General features: G+C 44.2%; 1 protein-coding gene across 4 annotated transcripts in view; it reads left to right on the forward strand.

Annotated features, from left to right (window-relative positions):
• rbks (ribokinase) overlaps positions 1-25,506 on the forward strand; it is a 100,255-nt gene that overhangs the window by 37,247 nt on the left and 37,502 nt on the right. For 2 of the 4 annotated variants that reach the window (XM_041855639.2, XM_041855640.2), the window contains 4 exons: positions 1,223-1,355; positions 2,292-2,355; positions 2,534-2,596; positions 22,305-22,469. In XM_041855639.2, the coding sequence (XP_041711573.1) occupies positions 1,223-1,355; positions 2,292-2,355; positions 2,534-2,596; positions 22,305-22,469 (425 nt within the window). The remainder of the gene's footprint in view (positions 1-1,222; positions 1,356-2,291; positions 2,356-2,533; positions 2,597-22,304; positions 22,470-25,506) is intronic. The other 2 variants (XM_041855641.2, XM_041855642.2) reach the window with 1 other exon arrangement.

The following is a 25,506-nucleotide window of genomic DNA, read 5'->3' on the forward strand; positions in this document are numbered from 1 at the left end:
TGTTATTCGAGAGAGCTAAGACAACAGCTGGTAATGGCGACGAAAGTTTGAGCTGAGGCTAAACCGATAAACATGATGGGGAACGGTCCAGCAGGCATCAGCTGTGTAGCTGAGTGATCATAAGGTCCAGTGAACAGCAATAGGTGAGTCCGGGAGCAGTTCAGTGGCTGCTACAGCACAGGCGAGCAGGAGGCACGGCTGTGTATTGCATGTGACCCTAAGCATACTGCTAAAGCAACACTCAAGTGTTTTAAGGGGAAACATTTAAATATCTTGGAGTGGCCTAGTCAAAGCCCAGACCTCCATTCAATTGAGAATATGTTGTATGACTTAAAGATTGCGGTACACCAGCAGAACCCATCCAACTTGAAGGAGCTGGAGCAGTTTTGCCTTGAGGAATGGGCAAATATCCCAGTGGCTAGATGTGCCAAGCTTATAGAGACATACCCCAAGGGATTTGCAGCTGTAATTGCTGCAAAAGGTGGCTCTACAAAGTATTGACTTTGGGGGGGTGAATAGTTATGCACGGTACATTTTTCTGTTTTTTTTGTGTGTATTTTTTCTTGTTTGTTTCACAAGAAAAATTATTTTGCATCTTCAAAGTGGTAGGCATGTTGTGTAAATCAAATGATACAACCCCCCCCAAAATCCATTTTAATTCCAGGATGTAAGGCAACAAATAGGAAAAATGCCAAAGGGGGGGGAATACTTTCGCAAGCCACTGTACATGTGGGAAAGTGACTGGTAGCAGAATAAATAATCATAATAATAAGCAGCAGTGTGTGCAAGAGTGCCAGTGTAGAAGTGATAGGTGGATATATATGTAAGCAGGAGTAATAGTGACCAGTAGCAGGATAAATGGATAGATACTAATGGTAATGGCAATCAAGAATCAATGAACATAGCTTAATGGTAGTAATACATCTAATCAATAATCATTTTAGCAGCAGCATAGATGAGGGGGTGTGTGTCTGTGTGTGGGTGTAAGTGTGTGGCGTCAGTAATGAGGGTGTGTGTGCGTGTGAGTAAGCGATTCCTTGATGTTGCAATCCCCATAGTATGTTATTAGCAGAGATCATATCACTAGAGTATAATTATTGCTGTCTCAATAATGGACATATCATTGCACCTTTGCCGTAGTTGTAAGTGACTTTAGACTTTTACTAAAGGGTTTTATTATGAGTCTGTGAGGGATATTTCACCTGTGCGATTTCTCCCTCAGCCAGGCACCAAGGCTACCCAAGGCGGGAGAGACCATCCACGGTCACAAGTTCTTTATTGGTTTCGGAGGCAAAGGGGCAAACCAGTGTATTCAGGCCGCTAGAATGGGAGCCAAGACTGCCATGGTCTGCAAGGTATGACACCGTGACAGTATATGGCAAGCAATCCCTCGCTCTCTCTCTTTCTCACTGTCCCTCTACTCTACTATTTGTTTCCAGAACGCACTCTTTCACACTGAACTCCTCTAACCACCCTGTCAACGCTCCGGCCCTCATTCTCTCTTGAGCCATACCATTACACATGCATAACACACACCCACACGCCACACTCCTTCAAACACCAATTATTCCCATACATCCAACCCCAGGTCTCCAATCAGCTAGGCACAGCATGAAAAAATGTCAGTAAAGTAGCTGAAGCCCCTCCTCTGTCACGAACAAATGCTCCGATCGATAAGCTGTGCAACGCAGGAGCGTCTCGCCATGCATGGGCAGAGCCCAAAAATAGATGCCCAGGCTTTTGAGAAACATCCAAGGAGGAAGGCCGCATTTCAAAGACAAATGGGGCCAAGGCTCCCACTATAGTGCTACTACCGCTGCATACTACACTTCATAGGCAGTTAGGGCACAGATGCCTCTTTGACTTCTTCCTTGAAAGCGTGGGATAAAAGTGGGGAGCCTGAGGGCGAGGTGGGGACCCTTCGACGCCCCCCCGAACGAGTTTAAGATGTGGCCATCCCAGAGCGGATGGAGGGATCGAGGGAAGGGGGGAGGATGAGGGAGGAGAGGTGGACATGAGGAGGCGTCGGACGGGTGGGGTCGTCGTATCTTGAAGGCTTGGCGCGATGGCCTTGTGTGTGTTCGCACGTGTGTCTGTGTGTGTGTGCGTTGTGTGTATATGTGTGTGTGCATGTGTTTGTGTAATGTGACGGCACTTTGCCAGTATGCCAGCGGGGTACGAGAAAATACAACCCGATTCTGGTTGGAGTTCACTGAACTTCAAAAAGTGTTTATCTCATGTATTGCTTAGATCCGTGTTTTCAAAGTTTCATCATAACATTTTTATTTCAGGTTGGCAAAGACTTCTTTGGAGAAAACTACATCCAGAATTTCAAGGACAATGGTGTATCCACTGGTAAGAATACCAAAAATGACAACTTTCAAAACAACAGACCATTCTTAAAAGACAAATAATGTGCTGTACTTATTTCAAAACTAGCTTGAAATGCAACATATATGCTATTTCATGGCATGCATCATCCCAGACCTTGATCAAAATCATATGTATTGAAATGCTTTTTCTCGCTCTCTAGAGTTTGTGGGGCAGACGGCTGACTCGGCCACAGGTGCTGCCTCCATCATTGTCAACGATGCAGGTAAACGAGGACCGTAGACTGCCCTGTTGAAATGTAAAAATCCCCCCAACAAATTACACACACAAAAACACACACAATCACTCACTTGCCCAATGTGCACTTACTTGGTTACTCACTCACACACACACACACATACATATGCTATACTGAGGAGCAGGATTCGCCGGATGTGCACCTACACACACACACACACACACACACACACACACACACACACACACTAAGTGCATCTGAATGGGGCGAGGATCAGTACACACCACTCTACTACTTCTATCTAAACCCTCCTCTGCACAGAGTGTAAAATTAGCCTGGGCTTTATCTGCATCTGTGTCTGCAAATAGAATCATAGAAGCGAAGCGCTTGAGTGTGTGCGCGTGCATGCGTGTGTCTGTGAATAGTGCAACTCCTGCGAATCCTGCTGAGGTACACAGGAAGTTAGTGTTTTAGGAAGAAGGGTTTGAGTTACAGATGACACAATTACTGTATAACCGTGTAACCAACGGTATGGATGAAGACCGTCATGAAAATAAAATAACCGTCATAATCGTAAAAAATAAACATTGTGTGTGTCATGACTCTCTCCTTGGTGAGGATCAAAGGTGTCAGATCAGCTTGGAAAATGGCTGACAGATAGCCAGACCCCCCCCTCTCCCACAGGAGAGTAGAAGGGGGAGTTGGGCCGGTTTTATGACTTAACAGCCGGTCATAAATAGTTTGCAGAAAAGGACTCCTTTTGGTCTCTAATTTGGGAATAAATAAATCTCTTTGTTACAGAGAGACTCTTGCCGCCTAAAAACTCTAACGTCAAAAGATTGGACATTGGAACATTATTCCTGACCTCCAAATGTTTGGAATGGTCAGTGGGGATCTAGAGAATAATCATGTCATATTGTTTATTATTTTGTGATGTCATTAAGGATGGTATTACTAAATAACTTTATCTCTGAAAGTGTACACATTTCAGTTGTCAAGTTTACATCAAAATGTTGTATAAAATATATGATTAGGTATGAGAGTATTTTGGTGAAGATAGGAATGTGATTTTAGTCTTCTAATGAGATAATAGTTTTTCATATAAACTATGCACAGTGACTAGCCACGCCCCAAGTGCCATCAGAGATCGTGTCAGCAAGTAGGAATGCCCTTTTTACCAAGAGGGCATAAAGACTTGAAAGACAAATTAACATGAGACCAGGAAGCGTGGAGCTGTGGTTACACAGCTTAAAATGGTTTGACCAGAAAGACCAGAAAACGTGAGAGTGGCGACTGCACGTTAAGAATGGTTAGAACTTTGAATGAGAAAGACCAGCCGACGTGAAGCGCGAGCTCACGTTACAAATCGTTGAACCTCTACAGACCAGATGACGTGCAGTGGGAGCTGAACGTTACAAATGGTTGACACTCTACAGACCAGAAAACGTGAGACGGTAGTCCATACGTTTGAAATGGTGAAACTCTCAACCTCTACACAAGGTGAAGAAGCACGTGGTCTGCCACTGCGAGGACGATCGGCTGTCCGTCCTGTATCCCTGTAGCACTGTCTTAGGTGTCTCACAGTACGGACATTGCAATTTATTGCCCTGGCCACATCTGCAGTCCTCATGCCTCATTGCAGCATGCCTAAGGCACGTTCACGCAGATGAGCAGGGACCCTGGGCATCTTTCTTTTGGTGTTTTTCAGAGTCAGTAGAAAGGCCTCTTTAGTGTCCTAAGTTTTCATAACTGTGACCTTAATTGCCTACCGTTTGTAAGCTGTTAGTGTCTTAACGACCGTTCCACAGGTGCAGGTTCATTAATTGTTTATGGTCCATTGAACAAGCATGGGAAACAGTGTTTAAACACTTTACCATGAAGATCTGTGAAGTTATTTTGATTTTTACTAATTATCTTTGACAGGGTCCTGAAAAAGGGACGTTTCTTTTTTTGCTGAGTTTATATGTCTTCTAAGAGTTTAATTTGGGAGATGGTAACTCGTTAAACAACTTATTCCGTGGTGCCCCAAATTCCTCATGAGTTAATTGTTACAGTATTAATTTAATCGAGTGACAATTAAAAATAGTTAGTTGATTCGATAAATAACAGTCATCACATTAATGTAAGTCACAACATGTGGAATGAACAGCTGACTGAAGACGGGAAGGCCGGACATTCGTGCGGTTGAGTCCATTTCTGCCATAACATGGACTCTTATAGTGTTGTCATAATACCAGAATTTTTACTTCAATACCGACAGTTGAACAATTGAACATTGAACAATATGTTTGTCACACCCTGATCTGATTCACCTGGCTTTGTGATTGTCTCCACCCCCCTCCAGGTGTCGCACATCTTCCCCATTATCCCCAGTGTTTTTATACCTGTGTTCTATGTTTGTCTGTTGCCAGTTGGTTTTGTTTCGTTAAGCTTACCAGCGTTTTTCACCTTGCTCCTGTCTTTCTCAAGTTCCTGTTTTCTATTTTTCCCGGCCCTGAGCCTGCCAGCCGTTCTGTACCTTGTCATACCACCCAGGATTATTGACCTCTGCCTGCCCTAACCCTGAGACTGCCTGCCATTCTTTACCTTTTGGACTCTGATCTGGATTACTGACCTCTGCCTGCCCTTGACCTGTCGTTTGCCTGCCCCCTGTTTTTGTGATAAACTTCTGTACTTCGACACTGTCTGCATCTGGGTCTTCTCCTGAAACGTGATAATGTTAGAACAATGAAAATAACTAGTATAACAACTAAAATAACAAATATAATATATTCTGTTCTATACTCAAGTTCTTTAAAAAATAAAACACCATATTAAATAACAGAAGAATATCTTCAATATTCCTTATGCAAAACCATATCTGAGACTCAGAGCATACAAAATAATTCTACAATTACATCTAAACTGTTTTAAAATGTAATTGGATACATATTGTCACGAGTTACAAAGCCAGAACCCAGAAGCAGACCAGGACAAGGTAAGTTGAAACGAAGGTGAGTGTTTATTTACAAATTCAAGAGTGATGCTGAATAATCCAGGGAACAGAGCGGGCGGCGTTGATTAGTGGTTGGGGGTGCAGTGGTTGATCCAATCATGGCTCGGCAGCCGCCGACCACCAGGCAGAGGTTGGATGAAGGTTCCGGACGAGTGACTGCAGATGGAACAAAACGGAGGTAAGTAAACAACAAACCAACAAGGTGCAAAACAACAAAACTAACGCTAGAAGCTCTAAGACTGATACTCTGGTAAACCTACTGTTCATGGCTAACGATCCGGCAGGGAATGGATGTTAGGCCAGAGCCTAAGAAGGGTGATGATCAGGACCAGGTGTGCAGATTGCTGATGGGATGCAGGTGCGGAAATCAAGAGAGCTCCCCGGAGCGTTCCAGAACCCTCGGGAAACTGGAGATCACGAGCAGAAAAACTAGTCCACAGACAGGACCCGACTCAGACTGCCGGGATCGTTACACATATCAGGGTTAATTTGCTCATCTATGGCCATAATGTTGGGTCAAATGACATTAATTAGAGCTATGATTCATTATTCATTACAGCTAAATAATTGAATGTGTTAAATGAATAGTTTTAGCTCCAAAACGACATTAAAAAAAAAAACACTTTGAAGCTCATTTCTGAAGCTTCTATATTGCAATAGTCTAACACCCCAAAGAAGTACAATGGATTTTGCACAGCATACTATGATTCCCAGAGTGCAATTCAACTCCCAGGGTGCAATGCTCCATCCAGGGCTGCTGGCTGACGACTGCTAGCAAGCCTAGACAAACGCGAAGTAGTCTAAATATATTGCTGGCATAACTAAGTTATTTCACATTACTTTTGGGTTGTAATCATATTATAATGCTCACATGAATGTCATGCTAAATATATGTTAATGTCATTGTCACTCAAAAATAATTAGAATTGAGTTGCTAGTAATCTCTCGTGGACAGATTCTCGTAGACGGATGAAACGGTGAGAATCTGTCAAGTCTCACGTAGAATGATATGATTACTTATGTGATTACGAGCAGCAGTAGTTCCTGGTTTGGGGTTTTTGTCATTGATTATTTGGACGAATCAGGATTGGGCGAAGGCGGTGCTTAAATTGGTGCAATGATTTTCAAGCCTGTGTGCGGATGATAAACGGTTTCCACTAGATTCCACAGCCACAAACTCAAAATTGGCTATATCGTTAACATTTATGAAAACAAAAATTACATTTTTGGCCATGATAAACACGGGTGAAATTAGCGGAAGGGTGGGGTTTGGCTGAGAGTTTCCGTTTGCGAAGGAGGAGACTTTGCTTCCTTCCTTTGCGCAAAGGTAATCACAATTGTTAACGACATTTCCCCCAGATGTAAAACAGGAAATTACAAACTTTTGCGACATAATTTTACTTCTGGGTAACCGAGATTAAGTTGCTAGTAGAATAATGTTACAATGCAAATGTCAAATCAAATCAAATCAAATCAAATTGTATTGGTCACATGCGCCGAATACAACAGGTGCAGACATTACAGTGAAATGCTTACTTACAGCCCTTAACCAACAGTGCATTTATTTTCAACAAAAAAGTAAAAATAAAACAACAACAAAAAAAAAGTGTTGAGAAAAAAAAGAGCAGAAGTAAAATAAAGTGACAGTAGGGAGGCTATATATACAGGGGGGTACCGTTGCAGAGTCAATGTGCGGGGGCACCGGCTAGTTGAGGTAGTTGAGGTAATATGTACATGTGGGTAGAGTTAAAGTGACTATGCATAAATACTTAACAGAGTAGCAGCAGCGTAAAAAGGATGGGGTGGGGGGCAGTGCAAATAGTCCGGGTAGCCATGATTAGCTGTTCAGGAGTCTTATGGCTTGGGGGTAGAAGCTGTTGAGAAGTCTTTGGACCTAGACTTGGCACTCCGGTACCGCTTGGCCGTGCGGTAGCAGAGAGAACAGTCTATGACTAGGGTGGCTGGAGTCTTTGACAATTTTGAGGGCCTTCCTCTGACACCGCCTGGTATAGAGGTCCTGGATGGCAGGAAGCTTGGCCCCAGTGATGTACTGGGCCGTACGCACTACCCTCTGTAGTGCCTTGCGGTCGGAGGCCAAGCAGTTGCCATACCAGGCGGTGATGCAACCAGTCAGGATGCTCTCGATGGTGCAGCTGTAGAATTTTTTGAGGATCTGAGGGACCCATGCCAAATCTTTTTAGTCTCCTGAGGGGAATAGGCTTTGTCGTGCCCTCTTCACGACTGTCTTGGTGTGTTTGGACCATGATAGTTTGTTGGTGATGTGGACACCAAGGAACTTGAAGCTCTCAACCTGTTCCACTACAGCCCGTCGATGAGAATGGGGGCGTGCTCAGTCCTCTTTTTTTTCCTGTAGTCCACAATCATCTCCTTTGTCTTGGTCACGTTGAGGGAGAGGTTGTTGTCCTGGCACCACACGGCCAGATCTCTGACCTCCTCCCTATAGGCTGTCTCATCGTTGTCGGTGATCAGGCCTACCACTGTTGTGTCGTCGGCAAACTTAATGATGGTGTTGGAGTCGTGCCTGGCCATGCAGTCATGGGTGAACAGAGAGTACAGGAGGGGGACTGAGCACGCACCCCTGAGGGGCCCCCGTGTTGAAGATCAGTGTGGCAGATGTGTTGTTACCTACCCTTACCACCTGGGGGCGGCCCGTCAGGAAGTCCAGGATCCAGTTGCAGAGGGAGGTGTTTAGTCCCAGGATCCTTAGCTTAGTGATGAGCTTAGAGGGCACTATGGTGTTGAATGCTGAGCTGTAGTCAATGAATAGCATTCTCACGTAGGTGTTCCTCTTGTCCAGGTGGGAAAGGGCAGTGTGGAGTGCAATAGAGATTGCATCATCTGTGGATCTGTTGGGGCGGTATGCAAATTGGAGTGGGTCTAGGGTTTCTGGGATAATGCTGTTGATGTGAGCCATGACCAGCCTTTCAAAGCACTTCATGGCTACAGACGTCAGTGCTACGGGTCGGTAGTCATTTAGGCAGGTTATCTTAGAGTCCTTGGGCACGGGGACTATGGTGGTCTGCTTGAAACGTGTTGGTATTACAGACTCAGTCAGGGACATGTTGAAAATGTCAGTGAAGACACTTGCCAGTTGGTCAGCACATGCTCGGAGTACACGTCCTGGTAATCCGTCTGGCCCTGCGGCCTTGTGAATGTTGACCTGCTTAAAAGTCTTACTCACATCGGCTACGGAGAGCGTGATCACATAGTCATCCGGAACAGCTGGTGCTCTCATGCATGCTTCAGTGTTGCTTGCCTCGAAGCGAGCATAGAAGTGGTTTAGCTCGTCTGGTAGGCTTGTGTCACTGGGCAGCTCGCGGCTGTGCTTCCCTTTGTAGTCTGTAATAGTTTTCAAGCCCTGCCACATCCGACGAGCGTCAGAGCCAGTGTAGTACGATTCAATCTTAGACCTGTATTGACTCTTTGCCTGTTTGATGGTTCATCGGAGGTCATAGCGAGATTTCTTATAAGTGTCCGGGTTAGAGTCCCGTTCCTTGAAAGCGGCAGCTCTACCCTTTAGCTCAGTGCGGATGTTTCCTGTAATCCATGGCTTCTGGTTGGGGTATGTACGTACGGTCACTGTGGGGACGACATCATCGATGCACTTATTGATGAAGCCAGTGACTGATGTGGTGTACTCCTCAATGCTGTGTGTCATGTCATGTGTAAAATAGTTTTTTATGACGTTTTGGAACTAAACCTCCCTTGCACTGCTATGTAACACCTTTTGCGTAGTTGTTTCTGTGGGCTGGCCCTCATCATCTGCTCTGTAATCAAAGTATTCCCATCATTCGCTTCTGGAGCCAGTTTTGTCAGCAAGTTGCTGGCGTGGAGGTATGATGTTTTTGTTTGAAGAAGCCATGCTGTCGGCATTTTCTCTCTCCTCTCGCTTGCTTCTCAAAATTGGCTCGTGCTGTGTCAGCTGCAAGCGCATGTAGCCTGGCTAGCTTACTATTGCCTCCTTGAAAAGATTCAGACAAATTACTAGACAGACTAGATCCTCTCAATCCGTATATGACGTGAGACACATTTCACAGAAGTACCGAAAGTAACAAAAATTCTAGTACCGAACCGTTTTTCATGTTCTAGTATCTAAAAAGTACATACATTTCAGTATACCGTACAACACTAGACTTTTAACAATGTGTTGAAACGTTGTTGCTCCTTGCTGAAACAAGCAAGGTGTTGTAGCAAACAAGTCTTTGGTTGCTTAGGCAACATCCCCCACAATGCAACAGCAGCACACATAGAAATAGAATGAATAGATTTGGCCTCTAACCCTGGAAATCTGACTAGTAAACTCATGGGTACACTCGCAATGGCTGCCTGGTATTGTGATACAATAATTTCCATGGTATTGTAGAATGTTCATTAAAATGATGTTAACTGATGTAGCTCATGCAATGGAATGTACTTTTTGTAATGTCAGTTGAGTTGAATCAACAAATCACAGCACATATTTTTGCACATATTTAACTTCCTGCTTTGCTCTTATGGGTACACTCGCAGGGGCCGCCAGTCCACCCATTATGTCATCATTGACTTGAATGGGGACGCCTGTTCTTTTCATTCTATTTCTATGGCAGCACATGCAGCCAGGAGCGGAGGAGAGAAGAAAATGTGCACACAAAAAATGTACGGTTATTACGGTGACAGCGGTCGTTTCGCTGGACAATTACCGTCATCCAAAATTCCATGACCGTCACAACCCTAGTGTGAGTAGGGTAAGAAACAGACACACATCCAATTTTTCTGGGCAGGTGCTGGAGGTCAAAAGATATGATTAGCAAAAAGAAAAGCAAACTGCAATATAATGCTCAGAAAGTGTGATATTGGCTAGCCTATTAGGCTAGCAATGTATTGATCCTCAGGTCTTTATCAGGTCTCCATACAAAAACAAAAAATAAGTAAATGGGTAGCCCATTGAGTAGTTGTGTATATGAAGATGTTCGACAATGATCTTTTAGCAACTGCTGCAAAAATGTGATGGTCCGCACTCAAAAATATGTTAACATTTCAGATTAACAGCCTTATTCTTCTTCACTGAAGAACGCTGTTTTGCCAAAACGTCTGTGTATGCCACCCTGATGCAGTGAAAAAGAACAATGAAGTAAGATTTATGCGACATTAGTGCGGACCCATCACATTTTTTGCTTATCTGGATTCACTGGTTATACACACCAACCAAACTTGGTAGAGCACGATGGTCCTCTTTTGATTAGTAACTGCTTCCAGGCCTGCTATGATGTTCAGCTAGAAATGGTTATGCTTAGAACTGGGCTAGCTAATCCAGAATCAGTCAGTATGGCAGAAAATATGCTAACAAATGGAATCAGTCGGCACGCTTAGTACGCTAACCAGCAGGGTTGGGCGATATTACGATAGTATCGTCTATCGACAATGACATCGTGATGTGACAGACGATGGTTTAGCCTATTTGAACTTGACTGGCGCCCCCTAGTAAAGATTGGAGTCTCGCAGCGCACATTTGTCTATTCCTATTTGCAATAGCCTATTTCAATAAATATGTGATACAGAACGCAAGAGAGGGATGTAGATAACACAATGCAGAGAATTCCACCAAAGCAGCACAAAAATATTGTTTATTTCTGACTCTCTCTGTCGGATATTTTTTAATATAATGGACACTCCTTAACTATCTTGTGTTTAGCTGTTAAAAAAAAACGTAGTCTGTATTCCCTTCTCTCTGCATTGTATATGGTTTATGTATATGGAACAGAGTTCCATCTCAAAAAGTTATTTGAATAGCCTGAAAATGTAAGGTAGCCAGGAGACTAATAATGAGAGAGAACAACCAATATCAATAGCCTATAGAAAAATCGAATGACAAGTTGAATTAAATTTAAGCTTATTAAGAAAGAAATGATCCATGCGGGCCGGAAAAACCCTCCCAGCGAGGTTGAAAACCAAATGGCCAATAACCTATCCTCATTCCTCCTACTGGCCTATCTTAAAAGCTTTAAGACAAGTTAAAATATTCTACCCTACGAAGGTGTTGTCCTAAAGTTGTGGCTTTCAAAAATAACAAGAGTGAAAGTCTATAGCCTAAGCAAGTGTTCACCAACCGGTCGATCTCGAATATTTCACTTTCTCTGGTCATAGAAGTAACAACATGAATTGGTGCAACCAAGATTCTTTTTTTGTCGAGCAGTAGCAAATGCATATTTTTTATGGCACACGAGACACCTGTCTGATTTGCACCCATCTCAGTGAACTAATCCATTGTGGAGGCTGAGACTAATCCATTGCGGAGGCCGCATGGATGGCACTAATCCATTGCGGAGGCCGCGTGGCTAAAATGCACAATGCACATCTCCAGAATGCGCGCTCTCTTGCCAATTTTTGCACATTCATTGTTTCATAACTTCATTGTGTGAATTCTTTGCCTTGATTGTTAGTGTCTATCAATTCCCCATCACATATATAACCAGTAGTAGCCTACATTTACCGTTAATTCCTATCATTTGTAATCTACAATGTTTGTTTGGTTATGGTAATTTCTGTTAATGCATTCAATATAATATTATTTCAGTCTTTTACTGTTCTCATTGTCAGAGTGGACACGTTGTTTGCAGAGCCCACAACCTTTGCTACACTTGTGAGAAACAAGTTTTGATTCATTTAATTCCATTTACGAATGTTGTCAATTTAGTATTTTAGTCTGTCCTTTGTTTGGAGCACTACTGTCAATGTTGAGTAAGCACGTGCACCTGATTCCGCATAGAAGGAGGCTTATACGCTACCTGGCCTGTGCGCAAATGTAGGTATATACTGTAAATGTGCCCATTTGGGGAGCTGATAGTATTTATGATTAGCTGCACCTTCACTAATGAGCTGTGGAGCTTCTCAAAGTAATGTTTTCTTCACCTCAAACAGCAAGCAAACAACGTCTGTTTTTACATACATTGAGAATGACAATAGTTCCTCAATGTATTTGAAAAATATTTCCAGCTCTCTCCCTTTCGATAACCACGTCATGCTCTGATCCCTTGCGCAAAATAGCCTACAGCTGTGTCTGCCCGAGTTCACTGGTGTGGGAAACTCTGAGAGCCCAGAATATTTTATACAATGTTACAAATTTGCTAGTGCAAGCTTCTTTCCAGTTCGTTGCATACAGGCCATGCGTAGCCAATGTGATTTATAGGATTTGTTTTTTTATCAGGATATTTTTTACCTGCAGGCTGCAATGTTTTTATTTGTTGGCTTTATGTAGGCTATTTTTAAATGGTTGTCATTGGTAATAGAAGTTACTTTTTAGGTTTGTATCATTTTAATTTAGATTTGGTTGAGAGTGTTACGGATACAGGTATCCTGTGTTTTTGTGTGTTTCTCTCCTTCTGCCCTAATCACAGGTGTCCTGTATGTTCCTGATTGGTGGTCGTTGAGGTGTCTGCTGATTGGACCAATCAGTGAACATTCCTGTTAATTGCACCACCTGTTATTCGTTTGTTCAATCACACATCCCATTTTATAAAAACCAGACTTGTGTTTGTTGCAGGAGAGAGAGACTTTTTGCCATATGTGAGTATGGACACGGTGGTGTCCTGTGTGTTGTGTACGCACTAATTTGCTGATTACCCTGTTTAGTAGCTTTGTGTGTTTTTGGGAAAAGGGGAGTTTAAGCTAGTTGCCCTTGGGCGTACATTACCCGTAGGAAGAAATCTGTCTATAAACACTAGTTAGACCTGAGCGGACCACCCACTGTATTTTTGTATGGTAGCAGTAGCCTAGCGGTTCTTTAGGCAGGCTAGATCAGTTTAGGGGGGTTTTACACTATTGTTTCATTTCTTGGGTCCTGCTCAGCCCTTTTTCCCAAACCTTTACCGTGTGTTTAGCAATAAACCATTTAAGTTTGACGGTAGTTCATGGTTGTTGTGTCATTTTTGGTTCTCACTGTTCCATGTCACACTTATAATTTGCATAATTTATGTTACGGGTCTCATGTCCATCCACCCTAGACGTTTAGAGCCACGGGGTTCGTAACATGAAGTGGGGGCTCGTCTGGGATCTATCCCATGCTACTCATGCAAATTAGTAAGTGTCTGGTTCAGTGTTGAGCTTGGCAGCTGTCCTACCTGTTTTTTTTGTGTGTTCAGTAGTCGACGGCTCGTGTTGCTAGTAGGATGGCTACTTTTGATTTGGAAGCATTTTTGGAAAACCCTACGTGGGAGATTTTTGAGAATTGTCGTAGAGTGGATCTACAGGCTTTGGCTGACCACTTTTCTGCACCCATACCGAGGGGTTTAGTGAAAGCAGAAGTTAGGGAAGTAGTGCTAGCGATATTGTTGAACGAGCGAGTGCTTGAGTTACCGCCGCCTGAGTCTGCTGCTCCTGTAGGGGATGTGGTTGCTGTTCCTGTAAGCCCATCAGTGTCTGAGGACGAGACTAAGGCTCCAGCCACATTGCCCCGTTATGACCCACTCTCCCCACTGACTGACAGTGATGCCAGGATGGATGTCCGCTCGACACGGCTCCAAATGGAGGCGGAAGAGCGGGCACAAATCAGGCTAGACAAACTGGAAACGCGTGAGGCTTGATCAGGAGACGCGTAAGCTAGAGGCAGAGCTGGAAACGCGTAGGCTTGATCAGGAACTGAGACGCGTAAGATGGAACTGGAGACGCGTAGGCTTGATCAAGAACTGGAGTTGCGTAAAATGGAACTAGAGGCAGAAACAGCGAGGTTAGTCTCTGCTCATACTATGCCTGCTAGTGAGCCATCCTCACCAGCTGGGTCGTCTACTACGTTTGATATTAGTAGGCAGATCACCTTGGTACCTGTGTTCAGGGAGTCAGAGGTTGATTCCTATTTCAGTGTGTTTGAACGGATAGCGGTAGCATTGAAATGGCCCGAAGAGGTATGGTGCCTATTACTTCAGTGTAAACTAACAGGTAAAGCCCAAGAGGTTCTGGCAGCGCTACCTCTTGAAGACAGTTTGAATTATGAAGTGGTCAAAGCTACTGTTCTTCGTGCCTATGAGCTTGTTCCTGAGGCATATCGACAGAGATTTAGGTCTCATAAAAAGTCTCCTACTCAGACTTATGTGGAGTTTGCTAGAGACAAAGGAAATCTGTTTGACAAATGGCACAGTGCTAGTAAGGTAACTGATTTTAACTCTCTACGGGAGTTAATCTTGTTAGAAGAGTTTAAAAATTGTTTACCGGAACGCATTGTAGTTTATCTGAACGAACAGAAAGTATCCTCACTGTCGGAAGCGTCTGTATTGGCAGACGAGTTTGTGTTGACGCATAAGAGCGTGTTTTCGCCTCGTACGGAGAGCAGGGCTGCAGAGTTGCTAACTTTTAGTCCTAGTCGACCAGCAGTACATCCAGCACGCCCAAAAGATGTGCGTCACTGTTTCTATTGTCATAAGGTGGGACATATAGTTAATGATTGCTTTCTGCTAAAACGCAAGCCGGGGATGACTCAGCACGCCAGGCCGCCAACGGGTGTTGGGCTGATTCGTACGGTTGTAAAGCCGGAATCAAGACAGAAGCCTCATAGTGAATGTGGTTTGAAAGTCCCTGTCCCAGATCACAGTTATGAACCGTTCATTTTTGAGGGGTTTGTTTCTATATCAAATGACGAAGCGTCTCAGCGTCCAGTTAGAATCCTCAGAGATACTGGTGCGGCGCAGTCGTTCATACTCGCTGATGTGTTGCCCTTGTCCAGTAATACATATTGTGGTTCCAGTGTGTTAGTACAAGGAATTGAAATGGGTTTCGTCCCAGTGCCATTGCACTTTGTGAACGTACACTCTGAGTTAGTCAGTGGATTGTTCAGAGTGGGCGTACGTCCTATGTTGCCAGTAAAAGGTGTGACATTTATAATGGGCAACGATATTGCCGGAGGAAAGGTAATACCCATATTGGAGGTATTGGATAAAAGTGACCAGTCTCTCTCCGAGGAGCTGGCACAGGGTTATCCAGATGTGTTCCCCGCTTGTGCTGTCACACGTGCTCAAGCACGACAAGTGGGTGAAGTGGTAGATTTGTCAGACACGCATTCTATTCAGAGAGTGTGACCCAGAGGATAGTTCGGGTGCTACCTCTGGTAAGCTGGTGCAGTCTGACCAACAGCCCAGAGAAAGGAAGAAGGATGTGGAACTTGTTGCTGAAGCAATACAGTTACCAGTTACTCGTGAGCAGCTGATCGCTAACCAACAGGTTGACATTAGTCTGGCTAAATGTTTTTCTAGTGTTGTCTCAGAGGACGAGCTAAAGAAGAAAAACATGGCATACTTCATTGATGGTAATCTCCTCATGCGTAAATGGACATCCCATGTTGACGCTGGCGGAGATTGGAATGCTGTTTACCAAATAGTGATTCCTACAGCCTTTCGACAAAATGTTTTATCCCTCGCTCATGATCACCAGTGGTCCGGACATCTGGGAGTCACCAAGACTTATGATCGAGTTTTGCGACATTTCTTTTGGCCTGGCTTAAAACAAGATGTGGCTCAGTTCTGTCGGACTTGCCACACCTGTCAAGTAGTTGGGAAACCGAACCAGGTTATTTCCCCCGCGCCTCTTTGTCCCATACCGGCCATAGGTGAACCATTCGAACATGTGATGGTTGATTGTGTTGGACCATTACCAAAAACAAAATCTGGTAACCAGTTTATGTTGACAATTATGTGTGTGCCACCCAGGTACCCAGAGGCCATTCCTCTGCGAAGGATTACTGCTCCAGTGGTGAGTAAAGCGTTGATCAAATTCTTCTCAACTTTTGGATTACCTAGGGTGATACAAACTGATCAGGGTACGAATTTCCTTTCTAAACTTTTCAAACAAGTGTTAAAATCCTTGTCAGTTACACACCGTGTGTCAAGCGCATATCACCCAGAGTCTCAGGGTGCGCTTGAACGTTGGCATCAGACCCTGAAGTCTATGCTCCGTAAATATTGCTTGGAATCTGAGAAAGATTGGGATGAGGGAGTTCCTCTAGTGTTGTTTGCTGTCCGTGAGACAGTACAGGAATCCCTAGGGTTCAGCCCAGCTGAACTGGTGTTTGGACACACCATGAGAGGACCTATGAAAGTCCTTAAGGATCAGTTTTTGTCACAAGAGTTGTGTGTGAAAGAAAATGTGTTGGACTACGTTAGTCGCTTTCGTGAGCGCCTACATGCTGCCTGTGCTCTAGCAAAGGAAGCGCTGTCTTCCTCACAGAAACGGATGAAACGACACTATGACACACAGGCTGTTTCTCGGTTCACTGCAGCCAGGTGACCGAGTTCTTGTGTTGTTGCCTGTGCCAGGAGCGTCATTGTCAGCACGTTTCTCTGGTCCTTATGTCATTGAAAAGAAACTAACTGAAACTGACTATGTGATACAGACTCCTGATAGAAAACGCCAATCTCGTGTGTGCCACGTTAACATGTTGAAGACATACCACAACAGACCCGTCACTCAGGTAGACAGTCCAGAGAAACTGGCCGAGTCGGCTGTCTCTGTTGCTGCTACGGCTGTAGTGGGAGGTAATGTTAATGATGTGGACGGAGATGGTTTGGAGTTGCGCAATACTCAGCAGCAGTGTGCTAGATTGCCCAATTCAGAGATGCTGTTGTCTCTCCCGGCAAGCCTGATTCATTTAACGGACAGACAGTCAGATGATATTGTGAGACTGTTACACAGCTTTCCATGTCTTTTTAATGATGTTCCTACATGTACAAATGTGTTAGAACATGACATTAATGTTGGAAACGCTGCACCTATCAAGCAACATCCTTATCGTGTCAACGTCGCTAAGAGAAAGATAATGAGGGGTGAGGTCGGTTATTTGCTGGAGAATAACCTGGCTATGCCAAGTTCAAGTCCTTGGAGTTCTCCGTGCATTCTGGTTCCTAAACCTGATGGGACATCCAGATTATGTACGGACTATCGGAAAGTCAATGCTGTCACAGTGCCCGACTCGTTCCCGTTACCCAGACTGGATGACTGTATTGATACTGTTGGTGCTGCTACTTATGTAACCAAATTAGATCTTCTAAAAGGTTACTGGCAGGTGCCGTTAACCCCACGTGCCTCCGACATCTCTGCCTTTGTGACCCCAGATCACTTCCTACAATATGCTGTCATGGCATTTGGGATGCGAACGCACCAGCCACTTTCCAACGCCCTGGTTAACACAGTATTGGCTGGAGTTCCTAATTGTAGTGCTTACCTTGATGATCTGGTAATTTATTCAACTGAGTGGTCTGATCATGTTAACACTCTAAGGGTAGTGTGTGAACGTCTAGCAACCGCTTCTCTAACCCTGAACTTAGCAAAGTGCCGAGTTTGGGAAGGCCACTGTTACTTATCTTGGTAAACAGGTCGGCCATGGTCAGGTGCGCCCTGTAGATGCCAAGGTCTCAGCTATAAACGCATTTCCCGCACCTACCACCAGAAGAGAGCTACGCCGTTTTTAGGGATGGTTGGCTACTACCGTAGTTTCTGTAAAAATTTCTCTGCGGTAGTTGCTCCATTAACGGATTTGCTCAGTCCGGCGAGAAAATTTGTATGGTCTGAAGATTGTTGTACTGCTTTCAACACTGCTAAAGCACTCTTGTGTAGTACTCCTGTTCTTGCTGCGCCAGATTTTGAGCGGCCGTTTAAACTGGAGGTAGATGCAAGTGCCAGAGGTGCTGGTGCTGTTCTACTGCAGCAAGACCAGAGTGGAGTGGACCATCCTGTCTGTTATTTTTCACGAAATTTAACAAATGTCAGACAAACTATTCCACCATTGAACAAGAAGCTCTAGCTTTGTTGTTAGCTCTGCAGTACTTTGAAGTTTATGTTGGTTCCAGTGCATTACCAGTGGTAGTGTATACTGACCATAATCCCTTAGTTTTTCTCCACCGGATGTACAACCAGAACCAACGCCTTATGCGTTGGGCACTTGTCGTGCAAAATTATAATTTGGAGATCCGCCACAAAAAGGGGTTAGATAATGTGTTGGCAGATGCTTTGTCTCGTGTGTAATGATCTAGGTTTTTTTTTGTTATCCCGGCAGGATGATTATTGAATTTTGGGTGTTGTGATAGTACGTGTGTCGCAAACCATTTTGGTTTGCTCTTTTAAGGGTGGGAGTGTTACGGATACAGGTATCCTGTGTTTTTGTGTGTGTTCTCTCCTTCTGCCCTAATCACAGGTGTCCTGTATGTTCCTGATTGGTGGTCGTTGAGGTGTCTGCTGATTGGACCAATCAGTGAACATTCCTGTTAATTGCACCACCTGTTATTCGTTTGTTCAATCACACATCCCATTTTATAAAAACCAGACTTGTGTTTGTTGCAGGAGAGAGAGACTTTTTGCCATATGTGAGTATGGACACGGTGGTGTCCTGTGTGTTGTGTACGCACTAATTTGCTGATTACCCTGTTTAGTAGCTTTGTGTGTTTTTGGGAAAAGGGGAGTTTAAGCTAGTTGCCCTTGGGCGTACATTACCCGTAGGGAAGAAATCTGTCTATAAACACTAGTTAGACCTGGAGCGGACCACCCACTGTATTTTTGTATGGTAGCAGTAGCCTAGTGGTTCTTTAGGCAGGCTAGATCAGTTTAGGGGGTTTTACACTATTGTTTCATTTCTTGGGTCCTGCTCAGCCCTTTTTCCCAAACCTTACCGTGTGTTTAGCAATAAACCATTTAAGTTTGTGTAGTTCATGGTTGTTGTGTCATTTTTGGTTCTCACTGTTCCATGTCACACTTATAATTTGCATAATTTATGTTACGGGTCTCATGTCCATCCACCCTAGACGTTTAGAGCCACGGGGTTCGTAACAGAGAGAATGCCAAGCCTGTGCAAAGTTGTCATCAAGGCAAAGGGTGGCTATTTGAAGAATCTCAAATATAACATATATTTTGATTTGTTTAACACTTTTTTGGTTACTACATGATTCCATATGTGTTATTTCATAGTTTTGATGTCTTCACTATTATTCTACAATGTAGAAAATAGTAAAAATAAAGATAAACCCTGGAATGAGTAGGTGTGTCCAAACTTTTGACTGGTACTGTATATATATTACATTTACATAAGTATTCAGACCTTTTACTCAGTACTATGTTTAAGCACCTTTGGCAGCGATTACAGCCTCGAGTCTTCTTGGGTATGACGCTACAAGCTTGGCACACCTGTATTTGGGGAGTTTCTCCCATTCTTCTCTGCAGATCCTCTCAAGCGCTGTCAGGTTGGATGGCGAGCGTCACTACACAGCTATTTTCAGGTCTCTCCAGAGATGTTAGATTGGGTTCAAGTCCGGGCTCTGGCTGGGCCAATCAAGGACATTCAGAGACTTGTCCCAAAGCCACTCCTGCGTTGTCTTGGCTGTGTGCTTAGGGTCGTTGTCCTGTTGGAAGGTGAATCCTTGGCCCCAGTCTGAGGTCCTGAGCACTCTGGAGCGTTCAATCTTGGTTTCATCAGACCAGAGAATCTTGTTTCTCATGGTGTGAGAGTCTTTAGGTGCCTTTTGGGAAACTCCAAGCGGGCTGACATGTGCCTTTTACTGAGGAGTGGCTTCCGTCTGGCCACTCTACCATAAAGGCCTGATTGGTGAAGTGCTGCAGAGATGGTTGTCCTTCTGGAAGGTTCTCCCATCTCCACAGAGGAACTCTGGAGCTCTGTCAAAGTGACCATCGGGTTCTTGGTCACCTCCCCGACCAAGGCCCTTCTCCCCCGATTGCTCAGTTTGGCCGGGCGGACAGCTCTAGGAAGAGTCTTGGTGATTCCAAACTTCTTCCATTTAAGAATGATGGAGGCCTCTGTGTTCTTGGGGACCTGTAATGCTGCAGAAATGTTTTGTTACCCTTCCCCAGATCTGTGCCTCGACACAATCCTGTCTCGGAGCTCTACGGACAATTTCTTCGACCTCCTAGCTTGGTTTTTGCTCTGACATGCACTGTCAACTGTGGGACCGTATATAGACAGGTGTGTGCCTTTCCAAATCATGTCCAATCAATTGAATTTACCAAAGGTGGACTCCAATCAAGTTGTAGAAACATCTCAAGGTTGATCAATGGAAACAGGATGCACCTGAGCTCAATTTTGAGTGTCATAGCAAAGGGTCTGAATACTTATGTAAATAAGGTATTTCTGTTTGCAAACATTTCTAAAAACCTGTTTTCACTTTGTAGATTTATTTAATCCATTTTAGAATAATGCTGTAACGTAACAAAATGTGGAAAAAGTCAAGGGATCTGAATACTTTCAGAATGCACTGTATATGGAAAAATACACGCTTAAAAATTTTGACCAATCGATTGGTCGAAAGAACAGACGACTTTTGGTCAACAAATTTTTTTTTTGGTCGGGGACAGCCCTAATGATCACTCAGCTGTGCCTCACAAGTAATACTACAATTATCTATTACCAGTGTGATCATGTTCCAAATTTGTATATATATCTAATTTCTAAATGGTCTGAGAAGAACAACATTGGCAGGGCAATTCAAGGATAGCCAGTATGCAGTGATGATGTATTGGGCCTATAGCCTACTGCATAAACCTCATTGCTTTAGAACTGTTTTTACTTGGTTAATGTTGCATAGGCTTAAGTTTTCTAAGTCATGTTTTCAACAAATCTGAGCGTGAGATCTCGGCTTGCATTTTGACACAGAAAGTGATCTTGACTCAGAAAAGGTTGGTGACCACTGGCCTAAACCTAAGCCTAGGCATACGCTATTTTCAATCACAGCTTTATGAGATTTAGAACAAACTATATTGTTTATTTTTCTATTATTTTATGAGGCAAATAAAGCAATTATTGTCCAGTTCTGAACACAGTTGACTGCTTCTATCCAGCCCATGATGTCACTACAGTAAGACAGCCTGTTGCTCATCAGACAGTCACTGCTCCATCACAGCGCGTACACACAGACAGACACAAACCTGCTAAAGCTCCTCCACCAGAAAGGAATATTAGAAAATATTTGCCTGCACTTAGCATCTGCCCAGGCTTTCAACAACATCTTTCGTCATGATTCGTCCTGTTGCATTCAATTTCAAAGTATATTTTATTTGTTTTACTCCCCCCCACACACAAAAAATAAATGTGTATATCACAATTTTTTCTATGGGTACATAACCACGATAGGACAAAGGTTGACATCGCCCAACCCTACTAACCAGTGCGAGTGGGCACAAACTGATATAATTGTGTAGAATAGATCGAGATTTATGTTGAAAACAACAGTCCATGGTCATTTCCGTTGTAACTCAATCCAGGAAATTAATTGATATTGTGGATTCACTTTCAAAAGACGATTTGACAGGACGTACAATTGTTGAATGGCAGTTCCTTTCCTGAATCCACTGAGCAAAAGTGGTTCAAGGATCTCAGACCCCTGCGATTCAGCTAACAATTGTTCAACAATACCCATAAAAGAAACACACAGCTAGTCATTCAAGGTGCATAGTGTTGGAGTACTAAAAAACAGTCAGAGGAGATTGGAGCATGTCGAAGGCCCAGTCCAAGGCTCAGTTTAACAATGTGGCAGAATGTGGCCCAACATGAAAGCAAGGTGGAGTGAACAAAACATTTTTGGAACACCAACAAACACACACCTTTAACCTGCTACTTAATTGTTGCAGATATGATGGAATTAGATTGGTGTTCCAAAAACACACAGTACATACGTATGCTGTCGTAAGCGAGGGCCAGTGACCCTCCTGCCCCGTCATCATCTTTCCATTTGGTCACTTTCGGTTGTGTCACGTCCACAGGGGAGAACGCCATTGTGATCGTGGCTGGTGCCAACCTGCTACTGGGTGGCGAGGATCTGCGGCGGGCACTGCCAGCCCTAAGCAGTGCCAAGGTGCTGGTGTGCCAGCTGGAGATCAGCCCGGACACCTCCCTGCAGGCCCTGCGCCAGGCCCATGAGAACAACGGTCAGTCTGGACGTCTATCTGTGTACTGTCTTCGTACTGTCTACGTCTGTCTGTCTACATCTTTCTGTCTGTCTGTCGGTCTGTCTTAGAGAACAACGGTCAGTCTGGACGTCTATCTGTGTACTGTCTTCGTACTGTCTACGTCTGTCTGTCTACATCTTTCTGTCTGTCTGTCGGTCTGTCTTAGAGAACAACGGTCAGTCTGGACGTCTATCTATGTACTGTCGTCGTACTGTCTACGTCTGTCTGTCTGTCGGTCTATCTTAGAGAACAACGGTACGTCTGTCTGCTTTGTCTGTCTGTCTGTCTGTCTGTCTGTCTGTCTGTCTGTCTGTCTGTGTACATACAGTCTGTCTGTCTGTCTGTCCTGAACACTCAACAATCTATGTTCCTACCTATAGTGAGTCAACAGGGAAGTTCTTTTCTGATTTATCAAGAACTAAGCCTGCTTTTCTGGCACAATCTTCTGTTTATTCATACATTATTGAAATTGACCCTGAGGCCTCATATCACCAATATCTTATTTTCCCTGATTGTCTTTGTTGTTCTAAATCACATCCCTAGCTGTATATATAATGGGGTCTGCAATGATTGACACTCTTGATAAAGATGAGCAAAAATGACTGTATAAAATAAATAATTACATATATTGTATGCTCCAAAAAATTGATAAATTATATAAATGTTATACTAATACAATTGTTAATAGAAATATATTTTGTTTAACAAGTAATACATGTTTTTTACTAAAAAAGGTAGGGGTAAAAATGATTGACACCCTTGTTTTCAATACCTTTCAATACCTCAGCTTGCGAGGATAACGACACTGAGCCTTTTTCAAAAATGTTTTATGAGCTGGAGAACACATTGGGAGGGATCTTAGACCATTCCTCCATAGAGAATCCTTCTAGATCCTTGCTCTGTTGTAGCCGGCCGCGACCGGGAGACCCATGGGGCGGCGCACAATTGGCCCAGCGTTGTCCAGGGTAGGGGAGGGAATGGCCGGCAGGGATGTAGACCATGGCGTTTGCAATGCCAGGGTTGTGGGTTCGATTCCCACGGGGGAGCAGTATGAAAAAAAATGTATGCACTCACTAACTGTAAGTCGCTCTGGATAAGAGCGTCTGCTAAATCACTAAAATGTAAATGTAAATGTAATATCCTTCGTCTGGGCATTTCCAAAGAGCTCTGTTTTCATGTCATCTGACCAAAGTACTGGTTCCAATCCAAGTGCCAATGCCGTTTAGCAAACTCCAGGCATTTACATTTGTTGGATGACATGTAAATGGAGCTCTTTGGTCATGCACACCAGTGGTTGGTTTGGCATCAAAATGAGAATGAATGAGCAGAAAATAACCCCATACCTACTGTAAAATATGATGGTTGATCTTTGATGTTAAGTGGCTATTTTGCTTCCGCTGGTCCTGGGGTCCTTGTTAAGGTCAACGGCATCATGCACTTTACCCAGTACCTGTGATGGGTGATTTCGAAAGAGTCAGGCGCAGGAGGGTAAATCACAGAATAACAGGATTTTTTCCGGAACACAGAGTTACACAGTAATGCATCAAAACACTCCAGTGCGCATAACAGGCGCACTGGAAGCAACAAGGCACACGGGGAAATATCCCGGCGATACAAAATACTAGGAGCTCCACCGAGCTTCACTAACCTCACAATAAACAATCACACACAAAGACAAGGGGACAGATGGAACACTTATGCAGGTACTGATGAGGGGATATGAACCAGGTGTGTGTAATAAACAAGACAAAACAAATGGAATGATGAGATGAGGAGCGGCAGTGGCTAGAAGGCTGGTGACGACGTACGCCGAAGCCTGCCCGAACAAGGAGAGGAGGCAGCTTCGGAGGAAGTCGTGACAGTAACCCCCTTGACGCGCAGCTCCAGCAGCGCGCCGACACCGGCCTCGGGGACGGCCAGGAGGACGCAGAGCAGGGCGAGCCGGATGGTGACGGTGGAAATCCCGCAATAGGGAGGGATCGAGGATATCCCTCACCGGAACCCAGCACCGTTCCTCCGGACCGTACCCCTCCCACTCCACGAGGTACTGAAGGCCCCCCACCCGATGCCTCAAATCCAGGATGGAACGGACGGAGGAACCTCCCGCACCTCAGACTCCTGGAGCGGACCAGCCACCACCGGCCTGAGGAGAGAAACATGGAACGAGGGGTTAATACGGTAATCTGTAGGGAATAATAAAATACAGTAAGGGAAAAAAGTATTTGATCCCCTGCTGATTTTGTACGATTGCCCACTGACAAAGACATGATCAGTCTATAATTGTAATAGTAGGTTGATTTGAACAGTGAGAGACAGAATAACAACAAAAAAATCCAGAAAAACGCATGTCAAAAATGTTATAAATTGATTTGCATTTTAATGAGGGAAATAAGTATTTGACCCCCTCTCAATCAGAAAGATTTCTGGCTCCCAGGTGTCTTTTATACAGGTAACGAGCTGAGATTAGGAGCACACTCTTAAAGGGAGTGCTCCTAATCTCAGTTCGTTACCTGTATAAAAGACACCTGTCCACAGAAGCAATCAATCAATCAGATGCCAAACTCTCCACCATGGCCAAGACCAAAGAGCTCTCCAAGGATGTCAGGGACAAGATTGTAGACCTACACAAGGCTGGAATGGGCTACAAGACCATCGCCAAGCAGCTTGGTGAGAAGGTGACAACAGTTGGTGCGATTATTCACAAATGGAAGAAACACAAAAGAACTGTCAATCTCCCTCGGCCTGGGGCTCCATGCAAGATCTCACCTCGTGGAGTTGCAATGATCATGAGAACGGTGAGGAATCAGCCCAGAACTACACGGGAGGATCTTGTCAATGATCTCAAGGCAGCTGGGACCATAGTCACCAAGAAAACAATTGGTAACACACTACGCCGTGAAGGACTGAAATCCTGCAGCGCCCGCAAGGTCCCCCTGCTCAAGAAAGCACATATACAGGCCTGTCTGAAGTTTGCCAATGAACATCAGAATGATTCAGAGGAGAGCCTTACTCTGGG

The sequence above is a fragment of the Coregonus clupeaformis genome, chromosome 29 (assembly GCF_020615455.1).
Source record: "Coregonus clupeaformis isolate EN_2021a chromosome 29, ASM2061545v1, whole genome shotgun sequence".
NCBI classification, from domain to species: domain Eukaryota; kingdom Metazoa; phylum Chordata; class Actinopteri; order Salmoniformes; family Salmonidae; genus Coregonus; species Coregonus clupeaformis.